This window comes from Symphalangus syndactylus, chromosome 5, assembly GCF_028878055.3.
Source record: "Symphalangus syndactylus isolate Jambi chromosome 5, NHGRI_mSymSyn1-v2.1_pri, whole genome shotgun sequence".
NCBI classification, from domain to species: Eukaryota; Metazoa; Chordata; class Mammalia; order Primates; family Hylobatidae; genus Symphalangus; species Symphalangus syndactylus.
The window spans coordinates 17,832,299-17,851,504 of NC_072427.2; the positions used below are offsets into that span (position 1 = coordinate 17,832,299).

The 19,206-nt window shown below is 49.2% G+C and overlaps 1 protein-coding gene across 8 annotated transcripts in view; it reads right to left on the reverse strand.

Moving 5' to 3' along the window:
- Positions 1–19,206, reverse strand: part of AEN (apoptosis enhancing nuclease) — a 27,433-nt gene continuing 8,227 nt past the window's right edge. The window contains exons 1-5 of one of the 8 annotated variants that reach the window (XM_063640136.1): positions 9,136–9,251; positions 8,714–8,890; positions 5,515–6,118; positions 2,847–3,047; positions 1–2,212 (exon numbers count right to left, since the gene is read on the reverse strand). In XM_063640136.1, coding sequence (XP_063496206.1) covers positions 1,976–2,212; positions 2,847–3,047; positions 5,515–6,118; positions 8,714–8,890; positions 9,136–9,251 — 1,335 coding nt within the window. In that variant the 3' untranslated portion in view covers positions 1–1,975. The other 7 variants (XM_063640135.1, XM_055277302.2, XM_055277297.2 and 4 more) reach the window with 7 other exon arrangements.

A 19,206-nucleotide genomic window follows, 5' to 3' on the forward strand; every position in this document is an offset into this window, starting at 1 on the left:
CACTTTTCCAATTGAGTTTTATTCTAGAACAAATGGTTTTACAACAAAGCTGATCATAAATAGTACATTTCCCCGCTGATAACAGCGCCATCTTCCTTCAACCCCCAGACCAAGGGATCAAAGCTACTGCTCAACTGAGTTTGACATCAGCTACCGACTTTTAAGGAATCTAGAACAAAGTTGTGGAGCCAGGCCAGAAGTGGTAAAAGATTCAGTTAGCCCCTTCCTCTGTGCTGTGCTGACAGGGAGGGAGCTAGTGACTGGACAATCTATGACCCCAAGTTTGTGGAACGTGGGGCTTCAGCTGAGGGTGGGGTAGTGTGATTTCAGCAGTGTCTCTACCTCCCTGACCCCTGTGCTGCTTTGCTCTGTTGTCACCTCCCGCACAGTGTCAGGACACTGACCGGAAGCCAAACCTGTGCCTGGTGGCCACAGACAAGACACACGGATATCTGTGAACCTTGCTGCTGTGCCCTCACCGAGGCCAGCGCCCCACCTGCTGGAACAGCCAAGCCAGAGCAGTTCTGTCTGGGCCACAGCTGCTCAGCCTGTGGACTCAGGTGTTATCCTGAAGAAGTTGCAACAAATCCTCAAAGAATAAACACGTTGTGGCCCCTTTTTGGGCTTAAAAAAAAAAAAGGGATAAACAGAAACTCACAGTAGCTGTGGCTCACCATGTGCCACGCACTGTGCCAAACACTTCACATTTAGTGCTCATTACAACCCTATGAGGTAGGCCGTACCACTATCCCCATTTTACAGATGAGGAAACAACAGGCTCAGGAGTGAAGTCCCTTGCTTGCCTAGTATCTCAAAGCTAAGCTGCAAGCAAAGATGGGGCTCCAAGGTCTGTGTGACCTGAGCTCTTGGTTACCCAATACTTCAAAACTGTCACTTAGGAAAGAAGAGAATATTTTTAGAAACAGGAGAAAACCCAATAGCCACAGTGTTTGTCAAAGAGCTGAGGGGGCACCAGACCAGGTTCAGGGCCACTGCATAACTGCCAATGCCCTGCCCCAGCCCCAGGAGACACGCAGACTCCACTCCCCTAGACAAGTGGCCCTGCTCTTAATAAATAAATAAAGTTCAGGCACAATTCTACACAAAGGCCCCAGAATTCAAACCACTGTCTTGTTTCTCAGACTTTTGCTTAAGAGCCCAGTACTGGGTGGACTGGGGAAATCCCTGACTTGGGTCAAAATAAATATGCCAGTTCTCACCCAAAGCTTACCTGCCTTCCCTCCTCCCTAAGGTGTGCCTGGGGCTTTCTGTTGCAAGCATGTTAAGGAGCCAGCTCCCCATGAGAAGCCTGTGGGCTCTGCTATTCCACTGTAGCCTAGCAGGGAGCTGACAGGCCAGAGGGAGCACGGAGTTCCTACAATGGCTGTAGCCAGAGTTCCAGGTCAGGGAGGTGGGGAAGAAATGCCTCCTTTAGGATTTAACTCTTTAACTTCGGGGCATATTTATTCTGAACCCAAATGAGTGGAGGAAGAGGTAGGCAACAAAAGGAAGAGACTTTACCCCAAGTCATTGAGTTGGGGTAAGGGAGCTCCAGGATATTGACACCTCCACCCACCATCCCCAGAGAGGGTGATATGACCCCTTTCATTAGCACAGCATAATGACTCCGGAGATCCGGGGGGTGGGGAAGGCCACGACAACCTGGGCAATCTGTTGGCACACTTCCTACTCCTGCTGGGCCCTAGAAGATGGTCCACCTGACATCTCCGTGGAGTCTGTAAAGCGCCATTAGCAAAACCACAGGAGCCAGGAGAAAGAACCAACAGCCCTGGAGAGACAGAGGGCTATGCTGTGAGCAGAGGGTGTCAAGGTAACAGATGACCCTAACTCCTCTGGCCCTGGGGCTGGCTCGCTGCATCCTGCCCCACCCTCCCCAGGAAGGAGTGCCCGCTGCTCTCCTCCCCCACTTCCACCGGCCACACCGGAAGCCCAGCCAGGGAGCCCCGCCCCCTTCTCAATTCCTTCTGTCCTGTGCCTCCCTGGCTCCTCCTCTGCTGCCGTGGGCCAGGTCATCGGGCCAGTACTGGTCCTCCATGTACTGTTCCATGTCTGTGCTGCTGTCAGGTTCTCTGTCCTCGGGGCAGGTCCAGAGGCTGCGGGCCTCCTGCTGTTCCCACTGCACCTCCACCAGCCGGTAGAGCTCCATGGCTGTCGTGGCATCTTCTACTGATGAGTGCCCGTGCTGGCCCACCTGCTGATGAGAGCCAACACATCACTGCCTGCAGGCCTGGTGAGAGGCCTGTTACCCCAAGAAGCAAGGCCAGTTTCCCAGGGCTCTTTGTGCAGGCCCAAGAATACGTATGCTCAGAATGGAGGTTCACAGAAAAGGGATGGAACCTCAACTGTACACCATAAGCCATGCAGCTTCTCCAAGCCTGTTTTCCTCAAATATAAGGCATGCTAAAAATCTCTTGCTTCAAAGGCTTGCAGACCAGATGAATAATAAATGTGAAGCCCAACAGGAGCCAAGAGGTACTGGCTCCTCCTGATCTAAGACTCTGTGTCTGGTAGTGGGGGATGGGAGACCATCCTTCAGGGATGCAAGAACCAAGAGTTAGGCAGGGGACAGAGCTGGAAGAGATCGGCCTAGGAGAATGTGTTCTAGGAGAATCGCAGTACACGCTGGGGAAGAAGGATGATGGAGAGAAACACCTGCAGCTGCATGTACAGGAAGGAGACCCATTTAGGCAAGGTCCCTGGACCTGGACTAGGGAAGAGAGAATGACAAGGAGGCTGGAGACACAGCCCAAAGCCTTGTCTGTGGCTCAGGTGGCATGGAGGCCAGGCGGGCCTCCCTCCCTTCCAGCCACTCTCCCACCACGCACCTGGATCTTCTTGTGCAGCAGCTGCAGCGCCAGGTCCTTTAGAGAAACCCGGGTCCGGGTGTGGAGGCCGGGCTCGCTGAGGAAGTTTGGGACATAGGTGGTATCCCGGGTCTGGCTCCGAGGGTGGACATACTTGAGCGCCTGGAAGTCGTTGTGCAGCGCGTGCCCCACCACCACCTTGCCCTTCAGGAGCTTAAGGATCTGTGAGCAGAGAAAGGAGTCAGGGAGGTCCCCCCACACCCTGTTAGGCCGGCAGGAGACAGGCCCCGAGAACCCACAATAGGTGCATGGATCCCTGTGGAGGGAAGCAGCACAGAGTGGGGAGATCACGAGCTCTACAGTCAACCATGCTACCCCCAGTCTGAACCCAGGCCCTTCTACTGTCTATACCCAGGGGCATACCTATGTCTTCTGCACTTGTCAAAGGGGAACACTGCCAGCAGCATTCCGTGGGGTGGCTCTGAGGACTAAACGAGGTCATGGATAGAAGGCTTCCTGTTACCAGATACAAGCAACTCTACTGCTGGCGCTGGCTCTCCTCTCAGCCTGGAAGACATCGCCAGGCCTCCCACTCCACCCAACTCTCCCCCACCCCACTGTAAGGTCTGTGAGTGCAGGGACCATGTTGGACTTCTTAGTGATGCTCCAAGGAAAGCGTCACATTTATTCTTTTTTTTTTAATGCCTATCTTTTTCCTGTAGTAGAAAGCATTACATTTATTGATTATTTACTTATCACAGGAGGTGATCAATAAAGACCAGCTGGGCGAAGTCAACAGAACCGCGCCTGTCACTGGTAGACACACCATAGCAGCAGCTCTTATGAGCATTAAGGGCCATAATCCCTGTCTTCAGGACTCTGCCCCCTTGCCCTGCTGTGTACCAACTCCTCCTCACCCTCTTAACCTGCTCTCTTGCTCAGCTCTGGCCGCCTGCACAATGTGTACCTCCCTTCCCTGCTGGGTGGCCCTCCTCACACACCAGGGAGGCCACGCCCAGGGCCATGGGCCAGCAACCCCCTCCAGCCCTCTTAGCTGGGCTTGGGCTCTCCTTATCACCAGCTGCCGGCCTCCACAGCCTACCTCTGCTGGCAACATATGGTTTATCCCTAACCGCAGCTTTCATGGCAGATGGATAAGATGCATTGAGACCTTATAGTAGGGGCATGCCACCATGCTGGTCACTCACCACACTGCCCCTCCCCCCAAGTCAGCCATGAAGTGGAAAGAGATGAAGCACACCCCACAGTGGCTCAGAGTCTGGGCAAATAAAAAGTGGTCCTGCTCTTGGGACCACCACCCACCAGGCCAATGGAAGGGACCAAGGAGCTGGAGGGTTCACCACACACCTCCCCTCTTGTTGCTACTCTTACTGATTGGCCTGCTTGATACATAAAATAACCTCCAATCATTTCAAAGGTATGCTCGGGCCACAATGTTATGTGAAAAAGTAGGACACGAGATAGTGTACACCAGTATTTCCCAACCTTGCCTAATCCCAAGAATAACCCAGAAGTGTTAAAAAGTGGTTCTGTTATAAGGCTTGTTTAGAAAATGCAGATTTGTCTCAATGCAATTGATGTATGACACATTTTGAGAACAATGCAAATTTCACCTTTGCTTATGCATAATTTCGTCCTTGAGAAACACTGAATGAACGCAGAAAACTGCATCCAGCTGAACTGAGCCAAGAGGGCATACACAATATGCACACAGCCCAAACATCTCCCAGCAACCCTGGTTCACCTGTGTGATGAGCCACACCCATCCACAGCTGGTGTCACACTTCCTGTCTGACTTCAAAGAACTCTCCTTCCACCACTTCACAGAAACTCAAGCTGCAACCTTTCTGACTCTTGTTTCCACAAGCAAGCTTCAGGTCTTTTTCAAGGTAAAGTGCCATACTTATTGGTGTATTGTGCATTTCTTAACCATTTAAGATGTATGGAAGAAAAAAAAAAAAAGAAGAAACAAGATGTGTAAAACTGGACTACCCTTTTTATTAGGTTTCTATCTTATTTTGGGGGTGTCACTGATGGCCTTTTTAATACTGTTCCCTTCCTCCATTTCCCCTTAAGCCCTGTGGCTTTATGGTGCAAGTCTGCACAGTGTGATGATTTTTTGGAACATGGGTCAGAGCCCTCCCCAAGCCTAATGGATCAGGAACTCTATGGAAGGAACCAGGGACAAGGATCCTAGATTGTTAAAAAGGCCTTAGGTGTTCCTAAGGTCAAGCATGTTTGGGAATTCCTGGTCCATCAGTGTGGTCCCAACAACTAACTAATTTTTTCTAAGCACTAAGAAACTAACATAAGGAAATATGCCAAAACATCCATACCTGAACGTGATGCCACTGTGGGCTTTACAAATTTCATATCAAAGCATACAACTTTTATAACAGAAAGCAAACGCTAAAATATAAGCTGTTTATCACCTTACAGTCGGTGTAGCCTTTCTACATTGTCCTGTGCAACAGGCCAGCAATCCTTATCTGGAGGCAGGGTCGGGATTTTATTTTTATTTCCCCTATTCTATGGAGAAGGAAGCTACTGTTTGGAGCAGTTAGGTGACTTTCCCAAAGTTTCTTGCCGCCAGTGAAGCAAAGTGAATCCAGGGTGGCTCTTTCCAGCCCACCACACCTCCCAAACAAGTCCCCAACCCTGTCCTTACCTCTTTCTGGGCCACCTGGAAGGGGATAGCCTTGCGCATGTGCTGCCGAGTGATACCGCTCCAGCGAGTACGGTAGTCAACGATGGGCATCTCAGGCCTGATGTACTTGTCATAGAGGACATCGCCATGGTAGCTCACAATGGAACAGCGGGCCAGCTCGCTCACCCGCCCTCGGGGTCCTGTGCCCACCATCTCACAGTCGATAGCCACACACTTGCTGGGCAAGGGCCCTGAGGCTTTCCCGGGAGCAGGCCTTCTGCTGCATGGGGCACCGCCAGATCCAGCCCTCAGACACTGCTTCCCACTGCTGGCAGCTTCAGTTGCTGTCGCTGCCCCGAAAGGGGTGGGCAGTGGGGAGGACCCTGGTTCTGGAGGCATGCTCAGCAGCCCCTGCTCCTGCAGCAAGGCCTTCCGGGCCATGAACCGCTGGTGCTGTCGGCTCCTTCTCTTGTGCCTCTTCCGAAGCACATCCTTGGCATTTGGGATGGTGAGGGAAGGGCACAGGCACTGAGCAGACTCAGGGGCCTCCCGGGGTACCATTCCAGTCAGCTCACTGCTTGGGGCAAGGGAAGCCTGGGGAGTAATCTTCCAATGGGGCAGCAGCCTGAAGAGAGAACACACAGGCAGAGGAGCTGGGTGAGAGTGTGCCAGGCAGCCCACCCACCCTCCCTCCCTGCAGTGATCCATGGTGGGGATGCCCGAGAGCCCTGCACTGTAGCTCATGGCTCCCAGATTGAGTTGAGGACCCATTTCACTAATAAAAGCATTCATACTGTAAACACATGCAAATCACTGTTGTAAATACTACATGGAATCACTCAATCTGCTCAATGACCTGAACAAAGTATTATTATCTTCATTTTACGGGTAAGAAACTGAGGCACAGAGGTGAAGAAACGTGCCCAATTAGTAAAAGTCAAAGGCTGATAGGAACCCAGAATCCACACCCTCGACCTCAAACCATGGCTGAGTCCAATATTGTTAGCAGTGGACCTTCTTTCTGCTGTGATTTTTAGCTAAGAAGCATCAGACTTTGACAGAGGTATGGTTATAGGAAAATACAGGTTATAGAAACTGTATAGCCCTTTTTAAGAAATATTTTTTTGAAATGTGAAGGCACAGATCCTCAGCAGAACCTGGAGAAAAAATTTCATAGGAAGCCTGCAGTAACTGAATAGTTGTATTTTTTTGTAATATGTTAACCAACTGTAATTTATTTATTTATTTATTTATTTATTTTATTTATTTATTTTGAGATAAGGTCTCGCTCTGTCACCCAGGCTGAAGTGCATTGGCGTGATCACAGCTCACTGCAGGGCTTAAATGATCCTCCCACCTCAGCCTCCTGGGTAGCTGGGACTACAGGTGCACACCACCACACCTGGATAATTTTTTTGTATTTTTAGTAGAGATGGGGTTTCATCATGTTGCCCTGCTGGTCTTAAACTGGGCTCAAGTGATCTGCCCACTTCGGCCTCCCAAAGTACTGGGATTATAGGTATGAGCCACCGTGTCCAGCCTTTAAATGTAATTTCTTTACCTGACTTTGTAATTCATTAATCACCACCGCATCTAGAAACATTTAACAGTCCTGATCTGAAGTGCTTGCAGATTTCTGCAGTGGGCGTCCACCCAGGGGACTTCAAGCCCTCGTCACTGAATGCTAGGATAAGAGGTGCCCTCGCTCATTGCTGCTACAGGAAATGTGTGATGTTCATGTGAGTTTGCAAAACCCAGCATCTTCCCAACAGCTGAGGCCGTAGCTTGGAAAGCCTATCTCATTTGTTATGCCAAGTCAGTCAGTACATTTTTAACAGATCAAACAAACTAGGGCTTTGAAGTCAGGCAGAGCAGGTTTAACTCGGCTTTTTTTTTGAGACGGAGTTTCGTTCTTGTTACCCAGGCTAGAGTGCAACAGCGTGATCTCAGCTCACTGCAACCTCCGCCTCCCGGCTTCAAGCGATTCTCCTGCCTCAGCCTCCTGTGTAGCTGGATTACAGGCATGCGCCACCACGCCTGGCTAATTTTTGTATTTTTAATAGAGATGGCGTTTTGCCGTGTTGGACAGGCTGCTCTCAAACTCCTGACCTCAGGTGATCCGCCTGCCTTGGCCTCCCAAAGTGCTGGGATTACAGGTGTGGGCCACCATGCTCGGCCTAACTCAGCTCTTTGTAAATTACCTAAACTGCTGAGTTTCAGTTTTCAGGTATGTAAAATGATCCTACCACCCCCTCTACTGTGTGAAGAGGAAATGACACAATGTATTCTGGGGTCTTCCTGTATTCTAAACGGTAGGGGCTCAATAACCACTGCTCCTTCTCCCAGAGAGGTTAGACTCTAGCCCGTGGTTGGTGACCGGCTTTTCTCAGGCCAGAGCAGCCTCCGCCTGGACTCACTGCCCTTTCCCAAGCCACAGGCCTTCCCCTGCCTCCCTTCCCACTCACAGCCCTCCTGCTCTTTCAGACTCAGCTATTGTTCTGCCACCACCCAGAAGCCCTTCTGGAAGAACCTCTGTCCCACTGGGTTGCACAGGCCAATGCCACACTGAGGGTCTCGGGTCTCCACTGTGCCAGGTGCTGGGCAGCTGCAAAGGTGGATCCTGGACTCCAAGAAGTTTAGTTTCATGGTGGAGACAGAAACCAAGCATAAAGTGTGCTAAGGGCTGAAGCAGAGGTGCTAGGGAGGCAAAACAGGCTGGAGGACGATTCTCTGGAGGCTTCCCGGAAGAGGCTAAATCTGTGTGCATGTAAAACAGTAACCTTCCAGGTAGAAGGGAGAAGAATCAGTGGCCATGTTAGGGGCAAAGGCCTGAAAAAGGAGTAACCCAGGGTGGAGGAAGAGGGCCCACCAGCAGCCTGAAGTCACTGGGGTGTAGAGCATAAGGTGGGTCATGCTGGAGGCACTGCTCCTCACTCCTCTCTCATTTGGACCATTTCATCTTCTGCTTCCCACTCTGGTGGCCATTCCACAAGCCACCCCTACCCCAATCTGGTGTCCCCTGAATTGGTCTCTACTGGCCAAGTGAGTGAGGGAGCCCCAGAGGCACCTATGGAGGTCACTGAAATATCCCACAGTAGCCCTGACTCAGGACACTAAGTCTAGCTAGGGAGCAAAGAGATTCATCCCTCTGTGCTGAGCTCTTACAGCACAATTTGAGAATTATTACACCCTTCAAAGTCCATTGGTACACACAGTCTACCTCAGAGCTGTAAGAAGACAGGTTAGAGCCTTGATTGTCTCTGTCCCTTCCCCAACAGCCAGCCTAGAAGCTGGCACGTGGCAGGTCCTCTTCAGAAGGGTGTAGACAGAGGTCTGGAGAAGATGAAAACCTGAGCAGTAGCAGCAGAGATTAAGAGAAACGGGAATGGGGTGGGAGGTGAGGTGAGGGATTAAGAGAAACGGGAATGGGGTGGGAGGTGAGGTGAGGGATTAAGAGAAACGGGAATGGGGTGGGAGGCGAGGTGAGGTGAGGGATTAAGAGAAACGGGAATGGGGTGGGAGGCGAAGTGAGGGATTAAGAGAAACGGGAATGGGGTGGGAGGTGAGGTGAGGGATTAAGAGAAACGGGAACGGGGTGGGAGGTGAGGTGAGGGATTAAGAGAAACGGGAATGGGGTGGGAGGTGAGGTGAAATGCCAGGTTTGATGATGCCAGCATTTGCATAAAGACTCCCCACACTCTAGGGCAGGGCACCGCATCCTGACTTGACTCATCCAGACCTGACCCATCCTGACTCATCCACCCTGCTTGCTCATCCCATCCTTTCCAGGAGAAAAGGTCTCTCTTTTAAAAAGGTCTTAACTGTAACCAACTTCCTCATATTGACAGTCACATCTTAGAACTGACAAATTCAGAACCTTAATCTGCCTCAGCCCAGCAATGGGAGAAAAAGAAGCCCAATACCCACCCTGCTAATAACTAATTTGGGAAAGGGGGGTGGCGGATAGTCCCCTCCTTTCTCTGTGAGGGGCTGAGGCTAGGACTAAGAGGGGTGGCTTTCCTGATCCTACTGGCAAGGTTTTAAAGAAGCCAGAAATTAAGTCATCTGAGAAAAGGTCTCTGTGGCCTCCTATTTCAAGAGAGGAAAGCAGTCCTTTTCCAAACACCCTGACCTTGCTTGAGAGGAGAGAGAGACAGACCTCCCCCTCATATCGTTCTATATTATTTTATACTCAGTACCTGTTTTAAGAAGAAACAAAGAAGCAAAACCAAAGGCAGGCAGCCTGGCGCCAGGCACCAGACCCAAAACCAGACCCAAAACCAGGCCTGGGCCTGCCTGACCTTAGCCTGATAGTTAAAATTCAACCCACGACCTAGCAACCGATGTTATCCATAGATTTCAGACATTGTATGGAAGGACATTGTGAAATTTCTTGTTCTGTTCTGTTTCACTCTGACTACCGGTGCATGCAGCCCCTGTCACATACCCCCTAGATTGCTCAATCAATCACAGCCCTTTCATGTAAAATCTTTAGTGTTGTGGGCCCTTAGAAGGGACAGAAATTGTGCACTCAACAAGCTGGGATTTTGAGACGCTAGTCTGCCGATGCTTCCAGCTGATGAAAAGCCAATTCCTTCACTACCTCGGTGTCTGTGGGGTTTTGTCCGCGGCTCCTCCTGCTAACATGCTGACAGGTCAAAACCAACAGTCATCAAGGACACACCTCTTTGGGGGCCCAAATGTAGCCCAGTGAAGCTGGAGAGAAGTTCCGCTCAGATAAAACAACCCTTTCAACAAGGGCAAATACAAGCCTTTCTCTAGCCTGGACCCAGCGCTCTGGGGGTGAGACACTGGGCCTTCAGGCAGGGAGGGGGTTCTGGCCTAAAGAAAGGGTCCCAGCTGCAGAGTCAACGGAGCGAAGGCCCCAAAGGAACCACGAAGTCAGAATCCTCAGTGGCATGAGAGCCACCAACCTGCTGGCTGATCAGGAGGACAGAGGGCAGTTCTAGACCCTCCTCGGGCACTAAGTAGCTAGATGATCTGGGGCAAGTCACGTCTCTTCACCATCAACCGAGGGCTGTGAATTAGATAAGGGCTTCCCAAATGTAGTTAATTACCAGATGACATCTGATAAAAGGCTGATTTTCAGGCCCACTCCCACACCGTCCTAATTGCTATTTTGGGGAAAGGGGCCTGAGAATCTAGATTTTTAAAAAGCGCGCGCACGACCCCTACCCTCAAGCCACAATTCTGATAATCGCCCAAATCTGAGAAAACCTGGCTCGATAACGTCCCCTGTGCTGCTAAAAAGTCCACGGAACGACAACAACTAAAGTCGGCTATCCCGGCACGACCTCCCCGCCGGCTGGCGTACTGCCAGGCGTGACGCGTGGGAGGCCTGATCTCACCGGGAAGGACTCGGGCGTTGGTCACTTGCTGGCCGCGGCGGCTGGGCCGAGTCCCAACGACCAGCGCCGCCCCCTCTAGCCCTGGACCCCCGAGCAGAGCGAGGGCTGGAGACAGGCGGCGCCTGGCCTGCTTTTCTGCCGGCCGGTAGGGCAGGGTCAGCCCAGCTCAGGCGTCCCTGCCGCAGGCAGGGGCGGACACAATGCGCGGGGACCTGCGACCCGGGACACGCGGCCTCAGCCCGCCCGACTCCGCCGCCCCGGCGCAGGGTCCTGGATCTCACCTGAAGCCCCGCGCGTCTCTTCCGGCCCGCACGTGGCGTCCGGAAAGCCGGCAGCTCCCACATGCCCGGGCAAGCCCGGCTCCGACTGCCCGCCTATTGGCTCGCTGGACGGCAGCGCCCGCCCAAGGCCTCTTCTGATTGGTCGAGCCTGCCTGGCAGCGGGGAGGCTGGCGAAAGCAGAAGGGGAGGGACTCTTGAAGAGGGCGTAACTCGTGCTGCGAGCCGGCCATACTGGCGGGAAATTTTAAAGAGAAGGGAGGAGAGCCTGATCCCTTCTCGTTCCTGCCTGGTCCCATCAGTGTTCCCCGGCTCCAATCCACTCCTCTCCCTGGGTCGGGATGTGGGCTCCTGTAAGCCTGGTACCACCAAAGGCCGAATGACTTACTGAGTACAACCACATCTGCAGATTGGGAACATCGGCCCCTACCTCCTCGGGTGTTCTGGGATTCAAGGAAATAATATACGCAGTAGACACTAAATAAAGACTTTGAAAGTCAGATTTCTTCCGTCAGCGCTGCTTTTTCATTTATTCTTTTGCAACACTTGACTCCTAAGTATTAAGTTCCTACGTGGGCTTGGCAGTGGGATGCACAGAATAAACACATAAGCATCCTAAGTTGTTTATCTAACAGCAGGGAAACAGCAAGGTTAACAGAAAATTCAGTGCAACATGAGGCCGGGGCGCAGTGGCTCACGCCTGTAATCCCAGCACTTTGGGAGGCCAAGGAGGGTGGTCACCTGAGGTCAGGAGTTTGAGACCAGCCTGACCAACATGATGAAACCCCATCTCTGCCAAAAATACAAAAATTAGCCGGGCGTTGACGGGCGCCTGTAATCCCAACTACTCGGGAGGTTGAGGCAGGAGAATCGCTTGAGCCCAGAAGGCGGAGGTTGCAGTGAGCCGAGATAGCGCCATTGCACTCCAGCCTGGGCAACAAGAGCAAAACTCCGTCTCAAAAAAAAGAAAGAAAGAAAGAAAGAAAATTCAGTGTAACACGAGTAATAACAAGAACAATAATAAACAGTTCACATGTATTATGTAAGCACGAATGATGTGCCAGGCAAAATATTCAGTTAATTTGTACAATGACCTTACTATTATTTCAGTTTTACAGTTAAGGAAATTGACACTTAAATTAAGGAGAAATGCCTAGAGTCCAAAGATCCTTACCTAAGCAGTCTGACTTCTCTTAGTTCCCATTTTGCAAGCAGAAGTGGTATTGGAAAGGTACCTGTGATGAGAAATAGGCTAGGAGCTGTTTCTGATGGGAGTACAACTTAGAGGGAAGCAGGACAAGGGATGAGATCACAAGGGAGATCAATCCTTTTACCCAGACCCTACAGGCTTTGGGGAGGCAGAGGGATTTAAGCCATAGATGGTTCACCAGTGAATCTGCATTTGAGAAAACTTGTTCTGGCTGCAGCATAGAGAGGAATGGATGAGGACTGGAGAGAGAGGAGTGGGGGAGTGGTTGTGGAAATTTGGAAGATCATGACGCCCAGAGTGGTGTGGAGGATAAAGAACTCCCCACCTAAGTAGCACTTGAAATAACAGATTCAAATGCTACTTAGGAGGCAGTGCTGATCAGAGAGCACAGGGGAAGGGGTTATAGGACAGTGGTCTTCAGGCATGGGGACTATGGGAGGTAAATCTGGGGCAAGGAGAGTTTTTTTTGGTTTTTGGTTTTTTTTGTTTTTGTTTGTTTTTTTGAGATGGAGTCTCACTCTGTCACCCAGGCTGGAATGCAGTGGCACAATCTCGGCTCACTGCAACATCTGCCTCCCGGGTTCAAGTGATTTTCCTGCCTCAGCCTCCGGAACAGCTGGGATTACAGGCACGCGCCACCATGCCCAGCTAATTTTTGTATTTTTAGTAGAGATGGGGGTTTCACCATGTTGGTCAGGCTGGTCTCGAACTCCTGACCTCGTGATCCACCCACCACGACCTCCCAAAGTGCTGGGATTACAGGCATGAGCCACCGCACCCAGCCAAGGAGAGTTTTAAGAGTCAATATCCAGATCCTCAGCTTCCATGGTGCTGGGCCTCAGAATATGCCCGGGGTCTTTGAGATTCAGCTTCCCTCTCCTCCTGTGTAACCAGCTGTCTCCCGCTTTTCAAAGGCAATTCGCACTGCACCTGTTCTAAATCTTGCTATGCTGCATCACCTTGGGAAATGAAAGTCTCCAGAAGAAACAACAGGGCAATTCTAAATAATGTATTAATTATTGTTGAGGACGGGGCAAGATATCCTTCTACAAGTCAGGTGGTTTCTCATTCTTTGCTTTCACCAAGATTCAAGGAGGATCTAATCATGTTATTAGGTCATTAAAAACATTTTCTTAAGACTGAGGCTGGAGGACTGCTTGAGGCCAGGAGTTTGAGACCAGCCTGGGCAACATAGCAAGATCCTGTCTCTACAAAAATAAATAAATGTGGAGGAGTGTGCCTACAGTCCCAACTACTGGGGAGGCTGAAGTGGGAGGATCCCTTGAGTCCAGGAGTTAGAGGTTACAGTGAGCTATGATTGAGCCACTGCACTCCAGCCTGGGCGACAGAGCCAGACAGACCCTGTCTCAAATAAATAAATAAATAAATAAATAAATAAATAAATAAATATTTGAGTATAGATAATTATCAGGAATTTAAAAGAAGTGAGAGAATTGCCAGACTAAAACCCTTCCCACTTCTCTGTGGTTTTAATGTAAACAATGTTTATCAGGCTTACAACCATAAAATCAAAACAACAGACTCACCTCTGTCTCATTCTTACAAAAAGTGATATTCATCTCTGGACTCACAAATTTATGGAAAAGTAACTGGCTCAATCCATCTCCTTCAAAGACATATTTTCCATGACATTTTAATGAAGATTAATTAACTTTTATATTTAAAGATTCTCTCATATAATGATATGCTGTATTTGTTTTAATCATACGTACTACTAATAATTACAACAGCATTTCAATCTAGAAGGAAAAAAAATTAACCCTTAGAACCTCATGGTCACAGAAAATTTTTTAGAGTTAACAAGTTCAAATTTATCTACATAATTGTATGACAGAAATGTACAATAGGGTGCTTCATAAAATATTACCAAGCATGAAAATATATTATGCTTGGATAAAACTCCACAGCAGAAGCTGAATGGGAAGAAAAAAAGAATATTGCATATTATGTCAAATAAAAAAACAGATCCAGATTTCATAAAGAGAGATTTTATTTAAAAGGATGATTTTGGGGTGGGGTGAGGGTGGTAAGACTCTCTAAACAGGGAGAACACTCAGGCCATAAATCTACAAACTCTCAAGGGGTAGGCAAAAGGGGATTTTCTTTCATAGGGAGGAGTAAACCAGTCTAGAAAGAGCCCAGTGTAGGCAAGTGGGATGAACGAGAGTGACAGGATGGGGCAGTAGATCAGAGATGGCTTTATCCTGAGGCCAGCCTGTTCTCAAGGGGGCTGTTGCAGAGGGATTTCATGCTGGTTTAGGCTGAGGGTGGGCCAATGTTCAGATGCCTTGGGGAAGGACAAAAGCTTAACCAAAGTTTTGTTAATGAGCATTTTTTTCCAGCTGATCAATGGGCCAAGCAGTTCAGCTAATCACTTATGAGGCAAATGGGAACTGGGGCTGTCTGTATCGCCATAGAGGGGAATCCATGAGTTTTATCTCAGTCATATGCGGAAGGGTATTTCTTTGCGGTGAGCCATTTCCAGAGCCCGAGAGGATGGGGTTGAGGTGGAGTTTGGGGGTAAGGCGTTAATCATTGCTGTTCTCTAGGAGCACAGTGCTTAGGTAAAACTCAACATTGTCAGAAATAGTTTTTTCATGTACTTTAGAAATGAAGGCTGGGTGCTGTGGCTCACGCCTGTAATTCCAACACTTTGGGAGGCCAAGGCAGGTGAATCACCTGAGGTCTCAAGTTTGAGACCAGTCTGGCCAACATGGTGAAATCCTGTCTCTACTAAAAACACAAAAGTTACCTAGGTATGGTGTGGGCACCTATAATCCCAGTTACTCAGGAGGCTGAGGCACGAGAATCTCCTGCACCCCGGAGACAGAGGTTGCAGTGAGCCAAGATTGCACCACTGCCGTCCAGCCTGGGCAACAGCGCAAGACTCTGTCTCAATAAACAAATAAATAAAGAAGCTAGGCAAGGTGGCACATGCCTGTAGTCCCAGCTACTTTGGAGGTTGAGACGGGAGGATCACTTGAGAAGGGCAGGAGTTCGAGGCCACAGTGCACTATGATTGTGCTACCCCTCCAGCCTGGGCAACATGGTGAGACCCCACCTCTACAAAAAATAAATAAATGAAAATGAATAATGTTTGTATCAAATCATTATGATATTTAGACTCCATTGCGTTCATTTAATGACATATTTTTAAGATGTCCATAGTTACAGATGCTCTGTAACTTAACAATGAGGCCATGTCCAGATAAACCCACTATAATTCACAGGTTGAAAATGCACCTAATACATCTAACCTACCAAACGTATATAGCTTAGCCTGACATACCTTAGATGTACTTACAACATTTACATTGGCCTACAGTTGGGCAAAATCATCTAACACAAATGTTATAATAAAGTACTGAATATGTCACATGATTTATTCACGACTGTACTGAAAATAAAAAACAGAATGATTGTATGGACACTTGAAGTAAGGTTTCTACTAAATGTGTATTACTTTTGCACTATTGTAAAGTCGAAAAATGTTAAATTGAGCCATTGTAGGTCAGGGACCATCTATACTTACATTTATTATAAAAAAATTGCTAAGTAAAAAAAACTTGATGTCCCAGGTATTCAGTAAGGGTGGTCTCACACTGGCATCTCGACTGTGGATAGTAGTACCCATACCCCTTCTTTCTTAGGGAAACCCCTAAACTCACCCTCCAACTTGTGCTAGCTGTGTGACTTTTGGCAAGGCTCTTGACCTCGCTGAACCAAGTCAGCCCTTCCCTTCTACCCAGAGGCTGCCTCTGGATTGAGTAAAAATATCTCCTCCTAGGCTGGGTGCGGTGGCTCACGCCTGTAATCCCAACACTTTGGGAAGCAGAGGCGGTGGATCACAAGGTCAGGAGTTCAAGACCACCCTGGCCAACATGGTGAAACTCCATCTCTACTAAAAATACAAAAATTAGACGGGCATGGTGACGCATGTCTGTAATCCCAGCTACTCGGAAGGCTGAGGCAGGAGAATCGTTTGAACCCGGGAGGCAGAGGTTGCAGTGAGCCGAGATGGCGCCGCTGCACTTCAGCCTGGGTGACAGAGCAAGACTCCATCTTAAAGGAAAAAAAAAAAAAACAAAAAACTCCTCCTTCCACAAAGACGAGGTTTCCTTTACAACAGAGCTTTTTTAGGCTGGGGCCTGGTGGGGAAAAACCCGTCATCCAAGCTCTGACCTCACAGACCCCATCATTTCCCCCTCCGCGTTTTCAATCTGAAAACACTTGAGACAGGACTTGACCTGTTTTGCATTTACAAATCATTATGCTACAGTCAGAGTGCCATTCTGCCTGCCCCGTGTACTCATTTTGAGGACTTATTGGGGTACTGTGGGGATCCCCATGGTGCTGGGCCAAGTGTAGACTTGAAAGAGAGTGTTGATCTGCTCAATTTTTAGAGCAATTGTTCTCCACGTGTCGTCCTAGCCCAGCAACATGGGCATTTACCTGGGAATTTGTTGGACCTACTGAATCAGGAAATCAGGGTGTGGGGCCCAGAAAGTCAGGGGATGAGGCCCAAAAAGTCAAGGGGTAGGATTAAGAAAATTAGGGGGTGGGGCCCAGCATTTTAACAAGCTGATGAAATAGCTAATCCTGAGACATGCTGAAGTTTAGGATCCATTGTGTTGGAGAGTATGCAGCTGACAACACTCCCAGTGCTAAATGTGAATAATGTACTTGTTTTATTCACACAGCTCCCTGCCTCTTAGCTCTCTTGATCCAGCAGCGGCTGGACTTTGGACCTACCAGGACACAGCCTGGCACCAAGACAATTAAGGGGATTCTCAGGCCCAGGCTAAGTCTCACACGGCTAATTTATTAATGGAAAACTGGAGAGATTTGATCCAGGGGGGTTTTATTCTCTGCCGTTGCTTGCTCCATTCTAGAGTTCCCTCACATATAAAATTAATCCCTCATTCAGTGGTCCCCAGTCTTGACTCAACATGCTGAACTTTAAAAAACACAGACGAGGCCGGGCGCGGTGGCTCACGCCTGTAATCCCAGCACTTTGGGAGGCCGAGGTGGGCGGATCACGAGGTCAGGAGATCGAGACCATCTGGCTAGCACAGTGAAACCCTTTCTCTACAAAAAAAAGAAAAAAAAAAAAAAATTAGCCAGGCGTGGTGGCGGGCGCCTGTAGTCCCAGCTGCTCAGGAGGCTGAGGCCGTAGAATGGCATGAACCCAGGAGCTGAGATCGAGCCACTGCACTCCAGCCTGGGCGACAGAGCGAGACGCCGTCTCAAAAAAAAAAAAAAAAACCTCAGACGCTTGGGTCACACCCCACCCCAAGATTCTGATTTAACTGGTCTGGGGTGGGGCCTGAACAGGAAGGTTTTTAAATCTACCCAGGTGTTAGTAATTTGTCTCTGAGACTGACAATTGCCACTAAAGTGGAGTTACCTAAAGCTTCCAGCAGAGGACGCTGCCTCTCTGCTCATCCAGGGAAACGTGAGCAGGGAAACCTGACAGCTCCAGTTGCGATGGGTGGGGCTGGAAACCAGGCTGTTTCCTAAACCTGGTTGATGCAGTTAAGGCGAGGGGCCAGATGCCCTGACCCTTGGATCGCCGAGGTTTTTGTGTTGAGACTCCAAGAAAGTTACCTTAAAAAGTAGTAAGTTAGGGCCGGGCGCTGTGACTTACGCTGTATTTTCAGCATTTGGTGAAGCCAAGGTGGTAGGATCACCTGAGCCCAGGAGTTTAAGACCAGCCTAAGCAACACAGGGAGACTGTACAAAAAATACAATAATTAGCCAGGTGTGGTGGTGGGTGTCTGTAGTCTCAGCTAATCGGGCGGCTGAGGGAGGAGGATTGCTTGAGCCTGGGAGGTTGGGGCTGCATTGAGCCGAGATCACACCACTACACTCCAGCCTGGGTGACAAAGCCAGACCCCATTTCAATAAATAAATAAATACATAAATAAATAAATATAAATAAAAACAATAGTAAATTGTCTATTTTGCTGAGTGACCAAGAGATAAGTCACAACCTCTGCAGGCCCTCATTTCAGCATTTTTAAAGTGGGGAGGGACTTGGTCTATATTCATTCTTTCAATATATATTTAGCCCCCTGGAATGGGCAAGATACTGATCTGGAAGGGGAATGATACATATTTAAATAGGATTAAATTTCTACATGACAGGGGAGACTAGTAGAAAGATGGTGGTTTCCATTTTTTCCTATTTCAGGATCGCAGACTTGTGGGTGCACAAGGCTGGTGAAGAGGACAACCATGAAAACTATGAAAAAAAAAGGCAGAAGAGACCAATATTGGGTGTATACCTATGCTATTTTGTATTATGACACTTCACTTGCCTACTTATCGTAATAACCTAGCAAGGTAGATGCGATCAATTCTGTTTTACAGTTGAGGAATCTGAGACTCAGAGATGTTGAGTGACTGACCCAAAGTCACACAGCTCATAAGCAGTGGAGCCAGGATTGAAACTGGGACGTGTTTGACTTTAGAGCCAGGACTCCCCCACCACTTAACAAAGGCTCTGGTATCCATCCCTCAAATCAGGAATGCACCCCACTTCCCTCCCCAGACGCTTGTTTCACTGAGGCACAATCTCTCCCCGTTCCATCCCCAAACCAGCCCCAGAGGCTGAGGGCTGCCCTGGAGAGACTCAACTCCCCTCCTCTCCTGTTCTCCAGCTCTGCCCTTCCTGCCCAATCTGGGCTTCTCTCCCGCTGTGAAGGACAGACACCTGCTGAGTGACACCAATTTGCAGACTTCTGAAGTGTAAATGAGATTTCTAATAGGACTGGCTTCCCACTGGCTTCAGGCAGGGTTAGGAGTAAAAGGAAATTTAAAAGACTGAAGTGCA